Source organism: Pyxicephalus adspersus, chromosome 8 (assembly GCF_032062135.1).
Source record: "Pyxicephalus adspersus chromosome 8, UCB_Pads_2.0, whole genome shotgun sequence".
Classification (NCBI taxonomy): Eukaryota; Metazoa; Chordata; class Amphibia; order Anura; family Pyxicephalidae; genus Pyxicephalus; species Pyxicephalus adspersus.
Genome location: NC_092865.1, coordinates 28,519,536 through 28,544,326, shown reverse-complemented (window position 1 = coordinate 28,544,326; position 24,791 = coordinate 28,519,536). Strand labels below are relative to the sequence as shown.

Sequence of the window (24,791 nt, the reverse complement as noted above, 5' to 3'; positions counted from 1 at the left end):
TCATCCAAAATAGAACTGCACTTCCGTCTGTGTTGGATGTAAATGCATAAATGGAAATCCACCAGGAGAAAAGCCATTCACAGCATGCAGATTACAAGGACTGGAATTTGATTTTTTTTTTTTCAAATCCACAAGAAAGATGTTTTTGCTTATGGGTCTTGGTAATTAAACAGACCTAATAGGGACATTGTCAACAATAAAAACTTGGCAAAGTTTCTCATGCTTCCACAGTCTACTTTTGATAAAAAATGTTTTCTTACTCTCTGTGCCGCCATTGGAGAGATTTTTCTCATTTCCAGTCTCTTTGACCAGACCAGAAATAGGGGGAAAACTTTTCCGAAGCTCCAGAAAATGTAACAAATATTGTGCTTTTAAGACTTAAATAGTATTAAGTTTTGTTTTTGAATCACTTTTGGGAATGTTGCATCTTTTAAGTTTCATCTACTCACAGTGTAGTGTTTTTTTGTATCTCATTTTGTGCTACTATTAAATTATTAGCTTCTTATAAATTGAATTGCCTTAATGCTGGCAAAGTAAACCACATGGTTGCATTTAATGTGCTTTTTAAAAAAATATGAGGTTATCAATAAATGGGACACATCAAGTTGAAGGTTCTAAGGAACTTTTCTAGTTTTTCGGAACAAGATGTATACCAGTTTGAAACACTTGAATTATATTACTGTAACATTTAATATTTTACTTTTGTTTGTATTGGGATTCTGCATTTTTCTTAATAGAGATTTGTCATTCCCTGTTAAAATATGTTTGCAGATAACAAGGAAATCACAAAAGATCACTTCTCTGCAGAAACTGGTGGAAGAGAAGTCCCAGGCTTACTCATCAGCTGTATCTAAAAATGCAGAGCTGGAGGACGAATTGGCGGTAATTCTAAAGCAGAATGCATTACGGCCCACTTAGGGGCCAGCAATTTGGAAGCAGAGATTCACAGCTTGTAGCAGATGCAGCTCGTTGCTTATTTTTTCCTAATAAATGTTGGCTACTGAATTGCTGCTTCAGTTGGCTGCAGTGTTTGTCTCTGCAGCTACACGCTACTGGTGCACACTGATCAGTAGCAGCAGCATTGGTTAATCATGATTCACTGCTAAAACTGGGCGTTTTTTGCACCAAAAATGCAAAGTAGAGTGTTTTAGCAAGTGCCACAAAATGACTTTTGCTGCATAGCCCTAATAGTATGTGATGATTGCTTTACTGATGCTTTTTTGGGGGAAAACATGAAAAACTCTTCATAAGTAGCTGTTAAAGTATAATGATTATGATTATGTCTGTTACTGGATTGCAGTTTTTTTCATTTTGTCTTTGGCTGGGTCTACATGAACAGTTTTAAAAGTGCATATAAATGTTCCTACCACGTTTATATGTTTTTTTATGCACTTTTACAAGTGTTTTAAAGCTTTAACTTTAAAACGCTGAAAAACGTTTATAAAAGTTTTACTTTAAACCCTTTCAGGGAAGAGTACAGTGGTACATAAAACCCCTTACTCATTCCCAGAAAGGGTAAAATATGTGTAAAAAATAGGACAAGGCTTTAATGTTAAAGTATTTTAATAAATGTGTGTGTGTTTGTGTAACTAATATTTTTTTTTTCAGGTTGTCCCAATGACAGGATGATTCCCAGGGCTGCAATCCTGACATGAGCACAGCCATGGGACTCCTCCTGACAGTGAGGGATCGCAGGGCACTAGGGGTTAAATGAGGACAAGGCTCTCTATTCACCCCTAGTGCTCTGTGATTGGCTGAGGTTTTACGTTTCTGAGCCTTTCAGCAGTAGACTTGAATGGGGAGTCTTGTGCCCATTCATCTCTAGTGCTCTGTGATTGGCTGAGAAATAGGAAACCCTGATGACAGCTCAAGCTTCATCAGGATTTCCCTTTCCTCAGCCAATCGGGGAGCAGAGCAATCAGCGGAGCTCTGCTATGCTGACAGTTCCGCTCCTCTGATTGCTCCCGCAACCCAAGAGGAGCTGTGACATGTTCTGTGTCTGTAACACATACTACAGCTCCTCTAGGGCTGCGGGAACAATCAGGGGAGCGGAGCTGTCAGCATGATTGGCTGAGGAAAGGGAAAACCTGATGATGCTTGAGCCTTGTCCCCAGTGCCCTGCGATCCCTCACTGTCAGGAGGAGTCCCATGGCTTTGGTCATGTCATGATTGCAGCCCTGGGAATCATCCTGTCATTGGGATAACCTGAAAAAAAAAAAATTGGTTACACAAACACACACACATTTAATAAAATAATTTAACATTAAAGCCTCGTCCAATTTTCTACACATATTTTAACCATTTCAGGGAATGAGCAAGAGGTTTTTTTGTACCCCTGTACTCATTCCCCAGGGTGGGGTGGTTGAGATCTGGGAGTCTCCAGGGGGAAGGGGGCTTCCAGATTCCAAAGACCTGCTAAAAACGTTTTTAAAACCCCCTATTGTTTTCAATAGAAGCTTTCATAAAAAGCTTAAAAACGCTTGTACAAGCCTCCATTGAGTTCAATGGGAGCACTTTCAAGCTTTTTTTGCGTTTTCCCCAGTTTATCCTGCCCATTGGAATTGGATTAGCCCATTGGAATGCATGGGGACTTCAAACAAGGGCTTTAAAAGCCTCAGGTTAAACGCTGGGGAAACAGTCCATGTAGACTAAGCATTTAACATATTTTGAATTTCACTAGAGCTTTATGTTTTTCTAGGAATTTAAAGCTCAGATTCTTCACTTAGAAGAAAATGTTAGCAAGGAGCATCGAGAAGTTCTTCTGGCATTTGAGAAATCTAAAACTATCCACCAAGAACAACAGAATGAACTTTTAAAGCAGATGGAGCATGTAAGATAAACTATTGCTTTAAAAATATGGTTTATTTGCTGAATAGGTTACCAAGATTCATAAACAAAATCACCAGGATGTGTTTTCATAATTTAAATGTGCCTGTTTATAAATATTTGTACTCAAGATTCCCACATTTATTCAATTGATTCCAATTAGAAAATTATTAATCTTGGCTGCATCCCCTTTTCTGGGTGGTGACCATTGCCCCATGTGATTGATTAGCATCAGGGTTCTCCCCAGGCAATTTTAGCTGGGCGCACCACCCGGCACTTTTCAGCACCTACCCGGCTGTTTTTGGGTGGTTACCAAAGAGTTTGGTCACAATACAGGGACTGCCACCCACCTGAAATTTCTTCCCACCCAGCTTAAAAAAATTTCTGGGTTGAGCACTGAGCATTGTAAGGAAGAAACAAGAGGCCCTAATTGTGAAGGCGCCTAACAGGGCTTCCTTGGCAAGAATCATATAGTCTGGTGTAAAACAAAAAGTTTAAACACAAGGTTTGTTTTTGATTAGAAAACGGTCTCCTCCTTGATCACAGTTGTACACTAATAAATTATTATTTTTTACCTTCTGCTTTTCTACCTCAAAGCTAACTCACACCATTGCCTTAAGCAAAATACATGCTACCATACCCAAAAAAAGGTTCGTATAACATTTAGGGCAACATATCATGCTGCATGTCGGTGCACCTTTCTACTCTGAATGTACATCTGCATTAGTGTATCATGCAGGATAAGTAGCACCAAATTGCACCAAAGTGTTTTACCACATGATGCGACTAGGCCCTTAGAAATGCGCAAGTTAGATATCCTGTGCAGACATCCTTTTAGAGATAAACACTCAATCTTTTTGTGGGTGATGCAAGGTATGCAGTCAATAAGATGCCACATCCCAATTGAAGTACCAAACTACAACATTTTATGTAATCAAGGGACTTTAGGGCATCATATTAAATAGAAATTTTTTTTCCATCTTATGAGAGATGCATTCCTGCATTCCATCTTATGAGAGATGCGTACCTGCATTCTCACAAAACGAGCACTCCCGGGTGTGATGTAGTAGGGTTGTGTTCAGGATCAGATGTTTGAGGCTCCTAATATAGTGGCAGTGAATAATATGACATTAGCAGACTGGTGGGATAGAAAAGGCTCTGAAACACCGAAAGTGTTGGCCTGTTCTGATTTTTTTCGACCCATTCTTCATTCGGGTGTTGTAATTTTTCATCGTTTTTATATTTAACCCATTTTTCAGTCTTTCTGGAAAAAAGTCCTTTTCCTTCTCTAATGGGGCTCAGCCCTCTTCCTTCACAAACTGCACAGCAGTAGGCTTCATCTGAAAAATCAGGGCAGGAATACACTGCTTATCTTGTCTGAATGCCATGTATATTATCACAGCAGTTGTTATACAGCTCTAGAGCTATGTAATGCATATTCATGCCTTTGGTTTTGGTATAAACTTTATGGCCTGCTAATCAGAAGTTGGAGGCAGACTACATCCTGGGCCCATCACCTTTAATGGCAGGATCACCATATATTATGTATTTTTACTACAAGGGTTCACATATGCGAGCATTATATGCACTGTGAGAGTAATGTAGTCCAATTATTACCTTCTTTCTGTTGTGTGGCTTGTGTGACTGGTGGCATGTTTTATTGCGTGGTATGGGTGCATTGATCACTGGCTGTACAGAATTGCATATCATTAGCAGGTATATTAGCTTGCATATATCCATTCCTGTTTTTTGGTTGTCTGCCTAAATTTTAGGTTTATGAATAAGAACCAGCCTGGTCGTTGCACTTTTGACTTTGTGTGTGCAAGGTGAATACCATGTAACAGCACGCTTTTATTATTAATATTGTAATACAGGATTTTCTATAGTGCTGACATATTATGCGGCGTTGACAAAGTCCATAGTCATGTAACTAGCTGTCCCTCAAATGGGTTCACAATCTAATGTCCCTACCATAGCCATTTGTCATTACCACAGTCTAAGGTCAATTTTCAAGGGAAACCAATTAACCTAATAGCATGTTTTTGGATTGTGGGAGGAAACCGGAGTACCCAGAGGAAAACCCATGCAAACTCAATGCAGATAATGTCCTGGACAAGATTCGAACCTGGGACCTAGTCCAGCAAAGGCCAGAGTGCTGCCCACGCTTTGGTATAATGAGACAATTATGTAGAAGCCTGATCGATTATTTTTTTACGTGCTCATATGTTTTATCTTTCAGCTTCAGTGTCAGCAGGAGATGAAAAATGTTCAAATAGCAGAACAAGAATATACCATAAAAACTTTAAAAGAAGACACTATAGTAAAACAGCAGCAAATCAAATCTTTGGATAGCCTACTTGTGGAAACCAGAAAGGTATTGTTATTTTTCAGGCCATTATTAACCTAAAATATTAATTACACATTGTGAACTGTTTGAAAGTACACTCCAAACAAATTAAAATCGTACCAGTATTTCTAAGCAAGAAGAATATTGCCTACATGCCATACATCTTTATTTACCTTCTTGAGTATAAATGTCCATGTGTAAAATAATCTTCAGGTAGTTTAGCCATAAACAATATGCCCTGGATCCATCTTCAGTCTGTCAGAAGTAGAAATATAGAGATGCAATTCTTTTTTTTTGAAGTGGTAATTTTTATTAAGTTTTTACATAAAATGCATAACAAAAGGTAAGGGTGAGATATAATATTGAGATATAGAAGGGGGTAGAAGGGTACACAGCACAAGAAAACTAACAGGAGGGGTTCACAGTTTGGTGGATTGAATGGATTTTACACTAGCCATAAGTGTTCTCACTTAAGGAACTGAGGCTCCTTCCATCTGATGTGCTGCCTACTAAACGCTGTAGTTGAACATCGATTCAACTATTTACAAACCAATTGTATAATTAATGGTCAGTGTCAACCAGTGTTCTTTTAAATGACACCATGCCTTTACTGTCTATGTAAACCTAGTCTAGTACAACAAATTATTCTAGCTACAAAATCATCTTACTTTAACCTGGATGTAAATCCTGCTCTATTCAGTAATTAATTGCAGATATATTTTACTCTTATTTCTTCTATTTTTTTTTTTTTTTTTTTGCACAAAGGAACTGGACCATCAAACAAAAAGCACAGCAGATGCCATTAAAGTGCTTGAAAATCAAGTGGAGGAGGAAACATTAAAGGTAAGCCACTGATTAAACTGTGGAGTTTCCTTTTTTTTTTTTTTTATAATACGTTTATGGAAAGTGATTTCTTGGGTGTTTTTGGTTTGTAGGTTAAACATTTTGAATCAGCCCTGGCTATATGTAAAGAGGAAATGAACTTTTATTTACAACAACTTGAAGACCACAGAGAAGACTTTGAAGATCAAATCAGGAAAAAAACAGAGGAGGTACATTATATCACAAGTTAAAACATTGGAAGTCTTACAGCTAAACATATTTACACATACAATACGCCTATTTACACATACAATACACATATTTAAATTGTTTTATCTGCCAAGATATTTGTTATTCTTTCTGGTCACTTTTTTTGTGTTTTTTGGTGTCACTAGCGTATCCACAGCCAAAAAAAATGAGGAAGCAGCAGCAAAACTCTGCTCACTGCTTTCTTCTCCTGTCTGTATGTCAGGACATGTAGTTGCAGCCAATCCTAATTGACTGAGTGTTGCCCTTCTTTCTCAGTCTTATTGCTGTTGTAAAAAGAGTGGCAGAGGTACTATTGGGGAAACTTTGACATCTCTTTCCAGAGACACAAAAGGAAATCTCACAAAGTGATGGGAATTCCCCCCTTGAGAGTCTCTATTTCCCCTCTTCAGTTGTTTTGAAGTTTTGGACTTCAGCTCACTTTTTTCTCTTTGACAATATTCACATTACAAACTGAGGAATGCATTTCCTCACCTCCCAAAAGGGTACACAGCAAGGTCTTACTCTTGCCCACTCTATACAAAAAATAGAAAAATGGTTTTGCATAGTGATGAGTGGTCAGGAAAGTCATTTTTATTGTGGAAGAGACACTGTCTGTTCTTTCTGCAAAAAAAAAAAAAAAAAAAAAACCTGTGTACGCACAAATTTTTTTTACACAGGTTTAGTTCCATGTGAGTTTAGAAGGTGTTATATTTTATAAATGCAATGTACAATTCTTTATACTAAAACCAGTGCATGTATGATGGCCAGGGAGTTGTATACAGTATACTTTCATCAAATAACTTATTTTTGGCACTCTTACAAGGTTCAGTGTTTGCAAAAGGAAATTAGGCTAAAGACTGAAAGCCTTCAGGAAACCGGGGAGGAAAATGTTCGGTTGCAGCAGACACTTCAACAGCAGCAGCAGATGCTACAGCAGGAAACTGCTCGAATTGGAGAGCTTGAGGACACTCAGGCAAAGCTAGAGCAACAGGTGCAGGTCTTGCTTAATTACCTTCCTTGTAATTGTACATTTCATGCAAAACAAAATCACTGGTATATGAAGAATATTAATACAGACAAATGTAATCAATTATTTATACAATGTGAAAGTTAAACGTGTAGAAGCTTTGAGTTTGAAGACTTACACATTTGTAGTTCAAATACCAAGTAAAGATTATTATTACCACCCCGCCCCCCACACACACACACACACACACCCGTACCTGCAATTAGGGTAGCCCTTTAAAATGTAAACACTCAAATGGCACATGTTTACACATTGCAGGCTTAAAAGTAGACCCAGCTCCTAATGAGTACAATAGGATTGGTCTACTTATTTGTTAGCTTGTTTACATTTTGCAAGTTTTTATAGCAGAATGGGAGGCAGGGATTTAGCCAGCCATAGAAATTAGATCTATCTAATGACACATCACAGATAAGGAGTGCCATTTGGCAAAGGTTAAGTAGAGAAGAGCAAATGATAACTGTACTTGAATTACTCTAAAGTGTAACCAGTGGTTTGAACCATTCTCCAATAAATTTGAAGTAAAAAAAAAAAACTAAACAAAACAACATTTGTCTGGAGTTACTTAAGTGTTCATTGGGAAAATGGTGTTTACCATCCGTAAAATGTACATAATTAATCTGTCAATTTGTAACCTGAGTATAAATCAAACATGACATTATTTCATTTGATCATAGATTTCCAAGCTGGAATTTGAACTGGAAAAACAAAGGTCTACATTCCAAGGAGAAATTAAAACTGCAGAGGAGAAACTGCAGGCAGCCAATAAGAAACTGGCACTGAAAACCCGTCAAATTCATCAGATGAGCAACAATGTGGAGTAAGAGCACAGACAAAGTATTTTAAACAATAATATTTATATATAATGTGTATCAGTTTATGCAAGTGTAGCCCTGTTATGGGGGGGGGGGGATCATGTAAATGACCCTCACAAAACAGGCTTTGCCGCTAACCTGTAGATAACTATGTGGAAGAGTGAGAATACTAATAAAGTTGGCAGTGCCTCCACCCAGGACAGGGTCTCCGTTAGCAGAGGGGCTCCCTTCCTGGGACATTAAAACCACTACACCCAGCATACAACATTAACCATTGCAGCTAGATGAATACACAGGTTGGAGAATTTGTAAGCTTTATATTTCAAAACAGTAATAACAATATTTACAATCAATAAACATCAATGTGTACACATAGCAAGAGTCCTGAGGAGAATTGTGCACAGATGCTGTATACCTGGGTATATATACAGTCTATAACCACAAATACCTCCAGTTATGATCAGTGTCAAGATGAGTTGCAGATGCCTCTGGAGTTGATTGTAGCAAAGATGTCCTGATGAGATGATCCTGAAAACAGCAGCAAGGAGATCCTCCAACCGGCAATTGGGCTGTGTATGCTGTGATCCTGGATTGCAGGGATGCAGGCAAAGTCTCTAGAGTTCAGGAACAATCTTTCTGCGCTACCACTTAGACCCTAGCAATCACACTAATCTGCCAATGCAACCGGACATCTGCTACCTATAGACCGTCAGATGCCTAACCTTTGCTAGCTGTAACTAGACAGGGTGCAGATCAGCAAAAATAACTGAAAGGGCAGAGCAAATATCTATTTGTGTATGTAGCTGATACACAGACAGTAGGGATTTCCCAAAGTGATCTCTGATAACAGATATCACATATACCTCATTAGTTCAGAGGGAAATAATATAATACTGCACTACACACAGACACAGCAGTCACAGACACAGCAGTCAGTGTGTTCTGGAAGGAATGCAGGAACTACCCGGGCTGAGCACTTGTTCTCATCTCTGCCCCTGCACTTCCCGCGCTTTCTAAGCGCCACTAAGGCCACTATCATGCCAGGAAACAGCATACCCTCCTTGGGTTTATATGATTTTTGTACCACTAAATTTTCAAACCTATCTGATACTTTTTAAAAACATATGATCATCTTCGTGCTACAATGCCATATTTACAAGATTGCACAATCAGATTATCTTTCCCCAGAAAACTTCTTATTGATGTTTGAGCAAATAAAAATTTAATGCTTGCATTTGGTCCAGGGTTTGATGAAAACAGTAAATGGAAAATCAAGGCCACCAGTTTGTTAGGAGTGATTCAGTAAACACATCAACCAAAATGTGTGAAAACTTATTTTTTTTGTCTTTTGCAGCCAGTGAGATGCTTTGATTTTTCTAGCTTGCACTAAAACAGGGGTCGGAAAAGTTTTATTGCCACCAGGCCATTTATGGGGTTGGCAGAAGCACACTAGGGCGGACCCACCCTAATGGCTCCGCCCACCACCAGGAAACACCCCCTGAAGTGAAATCCCTCTCTTCCGTATACATTGCGGAGGAGAGGGATTTACCTTCAGGGAGCTTTCCCTATTTACCGTGGCAGCAGAAGTATCCACACTGGCCGCAGTAAATAGGGGAGCAACTGCAAGGGGTCAGTTCCGGAGCTCCAGCGGCTCCAGCTCCGGTAGTTCCTAACACCCCCTGGCCAATCCGCCGTCAACCCTCGGCTCCGGAGTTTCCGGCTGGCATTAGGCTGGATCGGCTAGGGGGCGTTAGGCTGGAACAAACTACCGGCTAGGCCGTATCTGGACGACCACTGCACTAGAATTTTAGGCTATGGTAGGTTGTTTTTTTTTTTTTTTTCCAGACAGGATTAAGATATTAGACACATAAATGTGTTAGTTTTATAAATAGGTTTAAAGTGTATGTACAACCAAAACCAAACATGTAATATATTGCAGCTTACTAGTTTTCAGATGTGGTAGCTGCATGTTTTTGGCCGAGAATCCCATGTGAAAAGAGGGTGTCCCATGTTGTTTATAGATCTGTCCTGGCAGATCCATGAACAACAGAAGACAAACGACCACAATGGAAGTGAGGGGAGGAGAGCGCAGCGGGGTGCCACTCACTCTCTCTGCCCTCTCCTTTGAACAGAACTGTGGTGTATGAACAAATATGTATGAGCCCTCATTCATTCATCTTTCAGTTGTTTGTCATTGGAAACAATCGTGAAAGATCGTCTCCAACGACAAAAATCTAGCGTGTGTATGTAGCCTTAGATTACTGAGCACCTCACCCTCTCAATCTCTAGAAGTAGAATGGGCAGGGCACATAAAACTGCTTAACATTTTAGTGCAGAAATGTTTGAGTGTAGAGAAAGTTTAGGAGTTCCCCAGAATTCTGACCGAATTAGCTGGTACTATCCTGGTGGACTATTGGGAGAAAGACTTAGAGAAAAAATTTAGGAGAGTACAACCTTTTCAGTTTTCATAAGAACCATAGGTGAGGGAAAATCTGAGATCTTTAACAGCATATTCAAAACAGGAAGTAAAAGGAACTAGAAGCTAGTCGGGGAGGCCATTGACACATTAGATAATTGTATTGGTCTGAATGGTGGTTGACCAACTATATGCTCTACTGGCATACATTTTTTATACAGCTGTATTCATAATAATTATGCCATAGAGTAGGTTTAATAATATTGATAAATATCTGGTGCTTTTTGATTGCTGTAGCAGTTGTGTTACAATACACATACAGTAGGCCCTTTTAATCCCTGTGGCATCTCTACCAGAAATCAGCCATTACTTACCAACAAGGTCACAGCTGGCCCTGACCTTTGTACAAAGTTCCTTGGGAAAAGAGTACCAGGGTTTAAAGGAAAGCACTTTTATCAAAAAAACATTTCTGTCATTGCAAATGTTTATACAAAAGCATATCTAGCTCAGTAATGTTTCTTGTGTTGATTGTAGGCATGTGAAAAACGAATTGGACAGTTGCAGAGAAAAGTTGATGCATACTGAAGATCGGCTGTTGTCTGTCACTGCTGCTGGGGATTCTATGAATAACAAACTGAGCCAAATGGATTTAATTTTACAGAAAACACAGACTGAACTTAATGATAAAACGCAGCTTGGTAAGTGTCTTTAAAGTAGACCTGACATGAGATATATTTTTTCTTATTAGGTGCATGCATGCTTAGTAATGTGTAGTAATGTGTAGATGCTGGCTCACACATGAGCATCCAAAACAAACCCTGGAGCATTTGGAATTCTTAGCTGTATTCCTTGTTACTTGCTACAAATTTACAACATTTCATTTTAATTACTGGGAAGAGAAGGCTGTAAAAACTAACTACTTTTGCTTTCAGTAGACTGATAAAAAAATATTGGCCTAAACAAAGCCATTTTTCTTGCTTTCTTACCATACCATACCGAATAATTATTATGGTGGCATTGCATATTAGAATCTGTTTATACAGTGCTGTGACAATGTTATTTAGGTATAAAAAATTATTTCATACAGGGGCCACCTAAATCGTTCACTTTATACTATATTGCTAAATGTATGTGGACACACTCTAGCCAGGTTCATAAAAGTGTAGAGGTGACCTGGATTTTTGAATGGACTGGAATGCCGATTATGAATTATGTCGTGTATTACAGCAGTACCTGACAAAAAATCTTTTTTAACTGAATGAGCACAGATTTTCTCAGACACATCATACAATCTTGTTTTCTTAGTGAGGGCTGTTCTAGCCTCCATAGGGGCCATTGTTTTAGAAAAGTATGGCTAAGGCTATGTATACATGTGCAATTATTGTCGTTGGAAAGGATCTTTCACAATCCTTTCTAACGACTACATGATGCATGAACGAGTTCTCTACATACAGCACCATTCTGCTCTATGAAGAAGGTAATGGGAGAACGATGGAGCAGCACCCTGGTGCGCTCTCTCCCCCTTCACCTTCATTAGGATCCTTCGTCGTCCGTGGATCCGCCAGGACGGTCATCCAGACGATGGACGACGAGCACTGTACACACGTAAGATTATCGTTCGAAATTGGCCCTGAGCTGATTATCGGACGAGAACAATTGCACATCTGTACGTAGCCAAACAAGCTCAGTTGTATTCAAATCTTTGGCCAGATAGTGTTTATCCAGTCAGATGGTCTTTTCCAGTATTTGTAAATGTATTGGTTATTTGTCTGGTGTTTGGAAGGTTATTATAATCCTGTTTTGTTTCAGTTGCTTTGTTACAAGAAAAACTCAGTAGAGCTGAACAGGATCTCAAGAGGAAAGAAGAAATGGAACTGGAGCTTCAAAATTTGCAGAAGCAGTTGAAGGACAATCTCAAACATATTGAAGAACTTCAAGAGACACTTACAAAGACCCATTTATTAGTAGAAGATAAAGAAGTCATAATACAAGCCCTTACAGAGGAATTAAGGTAAGTAAATTATTTATTACACTATAGCTGTGTTCACTTTGTCTGCCCACAGCTATTGGTCTGATGATGGTGCTTTCCTATCTTATCCTAGAAGGAAAGAACTAAAATCAGAATTCAAGTAAGAGCCCCCTTTTGTTATTATTACACAGTATTTATATAGCGCCATCATATTACACAGCGCTGTACAAAGTCCATAGTCGTGACGCTAACTGTCCCTCAAAAGGACTCACAATCTAATGTCCCTACCATATGTCATAATTGTAGTCAAAGGTAAATTTTTTGGAGGAAGCCAATTAACCTAACTGCATGTTTTTGGAATGTGGGAGGAAACACACAGACACGGTGAGAACCTGCAAACTCCATGCAGATAGTGCCCTGGCCGGGATTCGAACCTGGGATCTAGTTGCAAAGGCAACGGTGCTAACCAATGAGCCACCGTGCTACCCGCTTATTATAAGAACTGAGATCTTACCTGATAGTTGCTAACAGTTTTATATTAACATTTTAGAAAAACACAAGTTACCCATTGTGACCAAAAGTTTTTATTGGAGTAAAAAGAAGGGCTCTGCCTGTTGCTTTTTTGCTCAGAGCATGTTGGGAGAGCAGTACAGGTAAAGAGAAAGAACGATTGGCAAGCATTTCTTCCTGAAACTAAGAGTGACTCTGACTGGAAAATAAATTCCACGATTTGCAAAGCAAGAGCCTAGTCTGTGGTAATAGCCAAAACCTAACTCAATCCTATCTAATATTATAAACCAAGATGGCCTAAATTTCTTTATGACTTTGATTTTACCCAATGATTTGGCTCAGTGAGAAAAGTTCAAATGCTTCTTTTTGGTTAAAAAATAAGTTCAGAGGAAACAGGTTTATAGAAACATTGAAAGTGTCCAACTAAAAAAGCACATGGTTCATAGGAAGAATAAAAGGGCAATATCAGATGTTATCAACTAGTCTAATTACTCCTTAGAGTTGCTTATACTACAATATCCAGCTTTACAAATACAAATACAAAGTTAATTTTTATTCCCCCACAGTCTGAGAAGAAAAAAACTCTTCTGCTTTTGGTCCCAAAAAGCCTTAAAATGAACCCGTATTTTTTTTTAATTGCTTTTCTTTTTCTTTTGTTCTTCTAACCTGTTTATGCTAAGTTTTAATGGGCAGTACTGTTCTGGTCATTCTCAGGTAGTTGACAGCTGCTGATCTGCTGCAACCATCATGCCTAATCAAAAGTAATGAGTGTTAAGTGGTGGTTTGGAAGGTAGTTGTCATTGTTCAGTTGTAAAGCAGTAACCGCACCACTTTTCACTGTCCATGTGAATTGCTCCTAATTAATTTTAAAACTGGAGCCTGGCTTTCCAGCTGCCGTTACAATGCCAAGCAAAATTACCTCAGTAGCTTGTAGGACAATCCTTGGACTGAGAAATGACAATTGGTGTAGCATAGTCATGACATCAGGGAAAGTCACTAACAAAATGAAACAAAATCAAATAGGTGCACAAAAGTTTTACAAAATGTAGGTTATATCCGGCACCTTGTGATGCCTGCTGTTAAACATTTACTTTTTAAAAGGAATGCAGTTACTTTAGGGTTTAGTCACAGGGCAGGTAAGTGTCAGGTAATTGGAAAATATCCTATTTTTTTATTTTTGCAACAAATAATGGATTTATGATGTGTACAATTACATTATTGTGGCATGACCTTGTGACCTAATAAAAGAAATTGGATGTAGTAAAAGGACAATTTGTTTATTGGAAAACTTGCCTTATACATTAATTTAATGTTCTGTATTGTGTACAATGAAGGACGTGTAAGAACGAACTGGAGGAGAGAGATCATGAGCTGCTGGATATGGACCAGGCTCTGAAAGACAGGAACTGGGAGCTAAAGCAAAGGGCAGCCCAAGTAAGTCTGGCATATCTTAACATTGTATAAACCAACATTAATCATTTGCTCTTTACCAATATACTCCCAAAATCGTAAAGCCCTATTTACCTTTCACTTAAAACAGCTAAATAAACTTTAGGTGCATCCAAACAAAAGACACCATCTCCCATCTCCATTGAACAGAACAGCACTGTATGTACAGAACGGCGCTGTATTCATCTTTCAGTCCTTTGTTACTGGAAGTGATCATGAAGAATGTTTCAAGCGACAATAATTAAATGTGTGTATGTAGTCTAAGGCTGGTTTGGATCTATAGTGTGACTTATTATGTTTGCAACAAAGTGCATTCCACTAATTACTATATTCTTTACATGTATGTATTGTGTTAACTCCTATGTCTTCCAGTGTGACTGAAGTCATAAATATTACCCCTGGCATGGAAGACCTGAGCTGTCATAGAACCTATAGTGTTATATTTAGTATATTTTTAGTATATTTAAGTCTAACTTTGCTACATTTGCTACCTTTTTTGCTTGCTGTAGCTAACCCAGCTGGATTCGACCATTCGCCAACACAAAGAAGAACTAGAACATAAAATTATTAAGCTTGAAACTGCCCTAATGAAATCTGAAATGGAAACTAAAGATTACTTGACACAGGTTAGCAGTCTTTGAATTGGCCTTTCATATTAATCTTGAAGCTCTTGGACAGAATTTTTACAAAAGTAAAACATGGTTGATTGTTGTTTATCACTTTTTCATATAAGTACTTATGCTTTCATTTTCTTTTTTTTCACTTCTATAAACTTCAGTTGGCCTTTTTTGTATACAACCACTTTCTTTTATCCTTTTCTGTGTGCTGTATCGCTAAGTGAATGTCATTACAAAGAGGGGAAAAGGTAGTTAATCTTCATGAAAAAATGCCTGTGTGTTACTACCAGATGGTTAGGAAAAAAAAAGTACAAAATTACCTTTTTACAAACGAGTGTATCCTATTAACAATAACTACACACACAAAGACATTCATATTGTAAATGCATCAAGTCAGTAATTTAGATAGAACTTGCAGCATTAGTAGAAAAAAAAATATGTTAATATTTGTACCATATGCCCATGATCTTTCCCAGATTTCATCCCTTCAAGAAAAGCTACAAGGAACAAGGGATCAGCTTAAAGATAAAGACTTTGACCTGCTACAGAAAGATCAATTTGTAAATCACCTACATAACGAAATTGGGAAACAGCAGCTAGCTATAACAGAAATGGAACAGGTAAGCTACTCTTTATTAGTTTTGCACTTCAATAATGTTATCAAAGTATATAGGCTAGGGCTGACTACTCTACTGAGATGGTTTTAGCGATGCAGTGACATATCTTTACAAGCAAAAATTGTGTAATAGTGAAAACTGTGCACTATGTAGACACAAATGAATGTAGCTTTGTAATCATTTATACCTAAATTTATTTATTTTGTTAATGCAAGCAGTATAAATACCAAAAATTTGTTCCAGTTTCTGCCTTTAGCAGTCCTTGTACAGAAGGACTGGATATTGAGAATGAGCAGCTTGTTGATAGGAAGAGAAAGCAGAGAGATGAGCTGTTCACTGTGCTGCTTCTAATTTCACTATCCTGTAACGGGGACTGGTGGGTTGAATAATGCAGGCTAGTGGCAAAAAGTTACTGTGAGAAAAATCAGTTTCCCCTTGTATATACACTATTTTCTTTAGTTTGTTTTTTAAATATTTATTCATGTGAAAAAAAAAAGTACACTCCACGGAAAGTGTTGTTGAGCAAGGAAACATTATATCCTTATTACAGCCTTGCCTACAGATACATGATTTAATATAATCTAGCTCTTATGATCTTTTACAACATTGTTTCCCTGTCACACATACCACACATGTTAAATGGTGTAATCTTTCTGATTGTAGAATTAATGCTTTGATACCAGCTGCTGAAAGAGTTACCTGCAAATCCTAGTTTGACCATTCAAGTAGTTCTCCTGGGCTAAATTATCTAGGGTTGACATATTAGCAGTCATTTGAAACCTATGACACTTATTTTTCTTACAGTTAATTGTTCAAATAATTTGGTGATCTTTTAAACCCTTGCTAGATGTATCCAAAAACTTCTATCTGATGGCCTTACAGAGCTCCTCAGAGTTGATCTTGGCATAATCACAATATCTATTAATAGCAACATTTTTTATTGGTGTACTTACCGCATGACTGGATTTTCTATGGCATTTTGGAGGTTTGTGGCCGCAGAGCTCTATGATATAGTAGGGTAACAACAAAAGTAGAAAGGGAGCATAACAAAAACTATGCTGTAGCTGACACAGGATTCTTCCTGTCAGTGTTTTATGTAAAAGCAGATTTAAAAACATTCTTTGAATGTATAATACTAAATTGTAGATTAATTTTTTTGCATTTGCATTGCTTTGTTTGCTTTTTAGAAATTGAAGTCACAGCAGAGCTGCATCTCAGATCAGCAGAAAGAGGAGAAGGAGCTAAACCAGCAAGTACGTCTAGCCCAAGAACGGATGCAATTAACTCACCGGGAGCTCATGGAAACCCGACAGCAGCTGGCTGAGGCTAATAAAGAATCAGACAGGCTTACACATAAGCTGGACGGAATGGACCGCCTTTACAGAGAAAAGGTTTGACCAGGAACAGTTTGACCCAGCAAAAAATCTTCCTAGCTAATTTTGATTGTTGCTTTTTAGAGGCATAGATTCAACAAGGTGATGGAAACATATTGTGCATATTATAAATAAAAAAAAACATTAAAATATATCTTTGATAGGGACAAACAACAATCTATCCTTAGTAAAAGGAGAAAATTTAGAATGTCTCACAATGATCAGGATTTCAAAAGTAGTGAGTGTCCATACCATATTCACAATAACAAGGCATCCATTGGCATCCATTTGATAAGAGTAATGGATCACCATATTTAGAAATGCAGCCTATTTACTTTTATGTTGCCCATTTATGCTGCTCCTGTAAAGTGGAAATTATGGAAAAAGTGGTGATCAGGACTGTAAAGGACATTATTATAACTCATCTGGTCTTCCAGGGTGTCTGTAGTGCATCCCCCCCCCCCCCCCCCCCCGCACACATAAAAAAAACTGCCTGTGCTATGTTTTTTCTGGTGACCACTCCACATTCCATTTATTTGGATTACAGATTTCACTAGGTCAGGATGTAAAAAATAATCCCCCTATTGAGGTTATGAAAAGACATTAAACCTGACAGAAATTTAGGCTCTTCCCCACTGAATTTACAGAATGTCAACTACTATTTAAAGCCAAAACCTGATTACAGTTTCTATTTAAGCTGCAAAGTGAGTATGTAAATACATGCATCTTATGGTTAGTAAAGAGCTTCCTCCCCCTCATACAGGCTAACTTATTTCCTAAGTGGCACACAAGAGGATTAATTAGGACTTAATTTGGTCACACATGTTCTTGGCCTAACCAGATTAGGTCTGATGTCTCGACTCCTTGGTGGGATTATTTACTACAAAACAGTTTGAAGTTAAAAACAGAACTAAAATAATGTAAAATGCACAAATTAAGCATTAATACGCCAATGAATGTACGTTTTGTTAAGTGAAAACAGTTTTAAGTATTTATCAGTCTCTTGTATGTATAGCCGGAAGAGTCAGAGAGGAAAAGCAGCACAAGAAGCCAATAAGATCAGTTACTGACATAAAACATGTTGATTCGACTAGAAAGCCGATTTAGGGATTTACGTAGTTGTGTTAAATATCCTTCACTAGTCTAGTCATAGATTAGGGCAGGTCTATGATGGCTTTGACTAAGGAAGTGAAAGGTGGTACTGATCGAGGACATCTGGTGGCAGAAAAGAAAAACTGTTCCCGATAACTCTGGATTAAAGCATAGTATTGTAGCCAAAGCATTTTCTTCCTTTTTCTGTTTTTGTATTTAGTATTGTGTTTTTTTTTCTTTTTATTTATTTCAATCCTTTTCTTCCTCCCAAAAATGTAGTAAGGTTCTTGCAATCTGTGTCAAACTGACAACCCTGCCCTTGCTGCTCTGAAATCACAGTTAGTGTTGTCAGCTCGGGCTAAATTCTTTTCTGCTGAACTACAGAACAATTTGCCTTATGTTACAAAGATTGGTAGATGGTGATGTCATGAAGTCACTCTGTAGTCCAGCAGAGAAGATCTAAGCACTGCTTGGGATTCAGAAACATGGGTCATTGTGTAGGAACTACATATGTGTTTGCCAATATATGGCTGGGTGATGTACAAAAATACTGCGAAAATCCCTAGAAAATCCTTTCAAGCTCTACGGGAAAAAGTCCTGACTTAGTAATCACACCTTTTACATTAAACTAATGCAACCTATAGCGGTCTGAATTCTTGAAGGTCAACCCAACCACAAATGATACTTCACTTTTATGCAGATGTTGGCAAGCTAAATCATTAAACAGCATTTTTAACCTAATGGAGACTTAAGAGATATGTGTTTTAGAACTCCCTGGTCAGCAGCCTTTGTAATTGGATAATTTGTATGGGACAGATTTTTAATTTATTATTGGAAGTTGTGAGACTGAAAAAGGTGGGATACCAAGATATAGAAAAAAAAAGTGAGAGTGCTTCTAGAATGAAAAAAACAGTGGCTAATAGAGCTATATAGTTATAATTACACATACAAACAATTAACCTAATTTTTTGTTTATCCAACAATAGAACACAAACCCATATGACAAACTATGGCATAGTTAGTGCCATATGGCACACAGAAATCATAGCACAAGCTACAAATTGCTGTAGTCTTAACCCACTCTGGGCTATATGCTGCCTATGTAACATGGCTCTTAACATGTGCTGTCACATGCTTCTCCATACTGAAATGTACTGACATTTAGTTTGTAGTTCTAGGCAACAAGCTAAGCAGATTACCTGTACTAAATATTTTACTTAACTTGACGTGGTCAGTTGGACATGTGTGCAGTGTAACATCTTTCTCTGACATTGCTTCCTGTGTCAAAAATCACATTTAAACTTTTGAAATGGTGCTGTACTGTAAAGAGTTCATACCACTTAAAGATTGTATATTCTTTGCAAGTCTCTTATTTTAAGATTGTGCAGAGTTGAACTCTGAAGTTTTTGTGCATGTTTGGTAAAAAACAAAAACATTAAATAGAGCATTCATTCCTCCATGACCTCAAAAAGGATCATGTCTTTAGAGTTGTTACTTACATTTTTGAGATCATAGAGGAATGAATGCTCTATTTAATGTTTTTTTTTTTTGTTACCAAGCATGCAAAAAAACTTTTTATTAGAGTTCAACTTTTTGGCAGAAAGTACAAAAAAAACTTACAGCATGTGCTTAGTGGTAATACAAATTATTCAACTGTCTCGTTATACCTTTGTCTTTGTTGCACAATCCTGTTCTGTGTTCTCAAATTGCTATTATATGTGTTACACATCTTTATGAAAATAAATTTTTTGCATTATATAGATTTCAATAATGAAAGCATCTGCTGGCCCAGAAATTTTCTGTTATGTGTGGAATTCTGGCATAATAAATGCTTCCTGAGCCTGATTAGCTTTAAAGTTTTGCTATTCAGAAAAACTCCTATGGTATTTGTGATGGGGCTAAAATGATTTTATTACTTATGATTTATCCAAACTCATATTCTGACAATGGTATATTTCCATGGGGTTAAAAATACCTTTTGTCACTGACAACACATATATAATAATAAATGACTAAAATACATATGAAGGGAACTAGAGGATTGCATATACATTAGAGAGAAAACTGCTTTCTTTATGATTTGTTTATAGAAATTCTTCTTTTTACATCTCCAGCTGCAGCAGATGAAACAAGATTTGGAAGAAGCACAAGATACCGTCTGTAATTTGAAAACAGAACTTGAAGCCAGAAATGAGGTGATCAAAGCAACTAATGAAGTACTTGTCCTGAAAGTAAGCACTTTTTTTGGAAAACAAACCTATGTATCAGCATGGCACCAGTTTTTCCGTAGACTTTTTTTTTTCATGGGGGTGGTGATATGCTTAAAGGGAACCTGTAATTAAAAAATATGTGGGCTGATATTGATTAACTTTCATTTTAAAAATCCTAGTTACCTTTAAATGGTAGATCATGGCCTAGAATACTTACCCAGTACTGATATTTTTTGGTGGTGGAAGGATTTCCTGATAAAATTTTCTGAGTAAACAATCTCAACTTTCTTAAATCACTCCCTACACTAGTAATTAGCTAGACTTAAGCTACATACACATGTCCAATGGTTCTCGCCTGATAATCGTCTCGGGGGCCGATATCGGCCCAGAATTTGGCGTGTGTACATTTGGCGTGTGAGGGCCCATTGTCCATCGTTTCAACGGCCGTCCTGGCGGATCCACAGACAATGGACGACAAATGATCCTAATGAAAGGGAAGGAGCAGAGCAGGCAGTGTGGTGCCACTCTGACGCTCTCCCCCTCTCCATAGAGCAGAACGGTGCTGTATGTACAGCACTCGTTCATGCATCGTGCATTGCTTAGTCGTTGGAAAGGATCGTGAGAGATCCTTTCCAACCACAATAACTGTCAATGTGTACCCAGCTTAGGGCATCTGAACAAGTGCACCGGTAGAAATTATGGAAAGTTTAGTCTTTAGACCTGAAAACCTCAATCTGATTTTTTTCTGTTTTCTCAGGAATCTGAGCTCACCAGGTTAAAAGCTCGCATTTCAGGATGGGAAAGAAAGCTTGGCCTTAACCAACAACTGAATAAATCATCTCTGTCTCCTGACATACTTGGTGAATATGATGTGCTGAAATCCTACAAGTTTCCCGATGTCTCCGACTTCAAAAACTGGAATGTACAAGGCTCTATGAGTGATCTAAGCCTTACAGACATCAGCTCGCTAGATCTCCCTAAAAATATGATGGATGCCATGCAGGATTCCCCACTAGGAAGGAGAAGTACTGACAAGGCTACCCATGTGCCTTGCGACAACCTGAGTGACACTTCATTCAATCCTCTTGAGTATACAGTGGATGATCACTGCAATAGGATCTCAGATTGCCCTGATCTAGGCACACTCAGCGGAATGCTGAAATACATTAAACAAGAGATGAAATTATCTGAAGCCTCCCAGGCACACAGCCCAGACAAGAATCTGTGGACTGAGGAGAGTTGCCAAGAAAAACAGGTTTGTATTTACTTTGAATTATTTTTTGTCTTACTTTGGCACATTACAGGAATTGTTATTGTGTTAAGGCACAGGAGTGTCCTTTGTAAACTTATAAACCCTGAGGCCTTTCAATACTGGGTTTAATATTAAAATAAGTCAGATTAAATTCCTACAACACATTCTGTGGAGGTGTTTGTGTTGTTTACGGGTACATTGACTTAATGGTCTATATAAATATCATCAGTAGGTGGTGCTGTATATCCCATTACTCACAGGTATGACAACGGATGAGCTTCCGTCTTTGGAAGATTCCTGATCACTTCTGCAATCGTTTAGAAGTTGGGTCACATTAATAAACCAGGAACTTTTTTTTTTTTTTACAAAATATCTCAGAGAAGCTTCAGATGGAACAAATTTTTGAGTCCTGTTTGGTAAGCCAATATCATCACTAAAAAAGGTTTAGATTCACTACCCAAATCTAATATACACCTGAGGAGAAAAAGAACAATACCTTTTATACCTGGTGCTTCCATGTGCACAAAAACTTGCTAATAAGAAAGTCCTGCACTAAATGACTAAATCCAGAGGAGTTGTATGAGCTGAATATGAGCTGAAGATCAGTGTGATTTGAACTCCTGGAATATTCAATTGTGTATTGTAAGCAGCCAGGCTGCATATCAGTAAATTATTGTGCAGAGATGGTGGTGAATAGATTTGTGCACTCCACCTGCCAAATGTGCGAGTGGTACTGTGATACTGTACCTTTTATGTATTTACAGTAAAAGAGTTTACAAAAGCATTATTCCTTCCCTTTAACCTTTTTACTATACAGTACTAATAAAATCCATGTTGAACACTGGGTAGCTGTAGCCAAAGGTATGAGCACATATTCAAGACAATAGGTTATAGGCTTACAGCATAAGTAACATGTACTCTTAAGAAACAGAGTAGTTATCTTATAGAACTATTTTCTATTACGGTATGGTCACACTTTAATATCAGATTTCATTAATGTTATCCTGCAAACCAAAACTAGAGGTGCTTTAGGTGGCAGAGACACCCATGTCACTGCATGCAAGGCTGCCAGACAAAACAGGAAACACTTTTGCTTTCTTGGAATCCCCTTATCAATGACCATCAAGCTATATGTGTGATTGTGAATGTTAAAGCTACCAACACACGTAGAATATTGTTGCCAAATGGTCATGATAGTCTATGGAAATCAAACATGTCTTTCATCTTTCATCAATCTGTCCTGTCAGATCAAGCGTGTACAACGTTTGTTCCTTCTTCTGTCACTGAAATCTAACATGTAGGTATCATAGTTTAAGACCACAGATGTGTTGGCAAATTCAGTTGAAGATTCCTGTGAGCTCTTGGGAAGTTAATTAGATCTGTGGTTTAGGTTACTGTAGAAGCCCACTAAACCTGATAACCCTGACCACGGTTCATATAATTTTCTTTCAGTATGAACTCCAACTACCATTTTCCTTAAGAATAATGTCGATAGGACATCTGTACAGAATAGCACAAATTTAGTATTATTTTACACACATTTGGCTGCTGTGCCATGCTGCCGGTCACAGATATCCATCCTTAAGATGACTGTCAAAACCATTGCTGTTAGTGTACACATTATAGGTATCATTCCCTTTTTTTACTCTCTGGACCATATCCCTATATCACTACAATCTCGCTGTATTCATAATGTGAGTGTTATATTGCTTATCAGTAGTCAAAAAAATTGGAGTCGATTCCTCCACACGTGTGGAATAATTAATAATTTTTTTTTTCCTTCCACAGATTTATACTTCACAATCTACACAGGAATGAACCCTGCTGACAATCGTACATATCTTTTATTTGTATGTCTTATTTATTTTGAAAAAGTAGTTTATATTTATTTTTTTACCTTTTGATATTTGTATGATTTTTTTGTATGAAATAATGTACACGTGAAATAAAAGATTTAGAGTAATGTGACTGTGTCCTTTGTTGGAAAGTTTCTTTTTTTAATGAATGTGGCATTCTCAAGCATAGCACCAAAATCAAAATAAAAAAGAAAGCTCCTGTAATCTTCTTATGTGTCATGCAGGGTGATTAGTTATGAGTCCCAATCTTTGCTGTGAATAATTCTATCCTGTTGAGCAGTGTGTTCCCTGGTCACGGGAATCTCAGTCTAGTGCAATGTGAAATAAAGACTTGTTATTGCACGGAAAGATTTGGGGATAAAAATGTAAAACCAAAACAAAGCTTGGCTCTTACTAAACCTTTTTTTTAGTATTGTCTGTCTAGAGTAGTATTTGGTAAAATAAATGGATTATTTCATCATATTGCATGGCCTATCAAATTAACACTCCATGTTTATTAACTTTAAGACATAGACAGATGTTCTGTTAAAGGTGATTATTACCTTGGGTCCTATATATTACACAGAAGGGATTTTAGGAAACCAGGATGTGCACAGGATATTGAAGTAAAATCATGTTTATTAATTTTCAAAAAGACAAATAGTTTGTCTCATATCATAAGCAGTCTCCTCTTTTCTGATCAGAAGTATTGGAAAGATTGTGCATTACTGAATCTTATATTTCACAGTAATTTTCTCTTTATGATTGAAACACGTGGTCTTCAGCACTAGTACACAATTGTATTTTATGTGTCAACAATATAGTACATTCGATCGGCAGAATATCATATACAGTACAGATGTGCAGTGTTCTGGAACTTGCAAAGAATTGGGATTTTAAGGGGATCAAACATGAAGCAGCATTGTTTATTTTTTGCTCTTCTACAGAAAGTTAAAAAGTGATTGGGTCATCGCTAATATTTCATATAGCCTAACTATTACCATGTCTATTTTAGAGTGAATACTAGGAAATACTAAACAGAAGAAGTGTTACACCTTAAAACAAACAGATGTTGCAGGCAATGTTAAAGTTTACTTGTTATGTTAAAGCATGAGCACAATATTGTAATAAATTGCAGTTTTCTTTTTCAGGCTTTTTACCCCCTATATGTTAAGTTGGTGACCCTACCAGTACACAGTCCTTGTCCTAGAATGATAACCCTCATTTACTAAACTAAATCTTTGGAAGAGCAGTTATGTCACATAGGTAATCTGTGCAGGCTGATACGGCTGTAGGCAATAAAGCTGCAGAGTTAATACTCAAGGTATTACCTGCACACTGGATTTATAGCAGAGATAACAGGTATTT

The 24,791-nt window shown here is 37.6% G+C and overlaps 1 protein-coding gene across 2 annotated transcripts in view; it reads left to right on the top strand.

The window, feature by feature from the left end:
* The window catches only part of CCDC18 (coiled-coil domain containing 18), a 42,227-nt gene extending 18,676 nt beyond the window's left edge, over window positions 1-23,551 (top strand). For both annotated transcript variants that reach the window (XM_072419872.1, XM_072419873.1), the window contains exons 13-28: window positions 772-882; window positions 2,699-2,830; window positions 5,066-5,200; window positions 5,939-6,016; window positions 6,109-6,225; window positions 7,068-7,235; window positions 7,946-8,088; window positions 11,034-11,197; window positions 12,309-12,510; window positions 14,313-14,412; window positions 14,937-15,053; window positions 15,521-15,664; window positions 16,849-17,052; window positions 20,241-20,357; window positions 21,094-21,591; window positions 23,377-23,551. In XM_072419872.1, the coding sequence (XP_072275973.1) occupies window positions 772-882; window positions 2,699-2,830; window positions 5,066-5,200; window positions 5,939-6,016; window positions 6,109-6,225; window positions 7,068-7,235; window positions 7,946-8,088; window positions 11,034-11,197; window positions 12,309-12,510; window positions 14,313-14,412; window positions 14,937-15,053; window positions 15,521-15,664; window positions 16,849-17,052; window positions 20,241-20,357; window positions 21,094-21,591; window positions 23,377-23,406 (2,460 nt within the window). In that variant the 3' untranslated portion in view covers window positions 23,407-23,551. The remainder of the gene's footprint in view (window positions 1-771; window positions 883-2,698; window positions 2,831-5,065; window positions 5,201-5,938; window positions 6,017-6,108; window positions 6,226-7,067; window positions 7,236-7,945; window positions 8,089-11,033; window positions 11,198-12,308; window positions 12,511-14,312; window positions 14,413-14,936; window positions 15,054-15,520; window positions 15,665-16,848; window positions 17,053-20,240; window positions 20,358-21,093; window positions 21,592-23,376) is intronic.
* The last annotated feature ends 1,240 nt before the right edge of the window (window positions 23,552-24,791 follow it).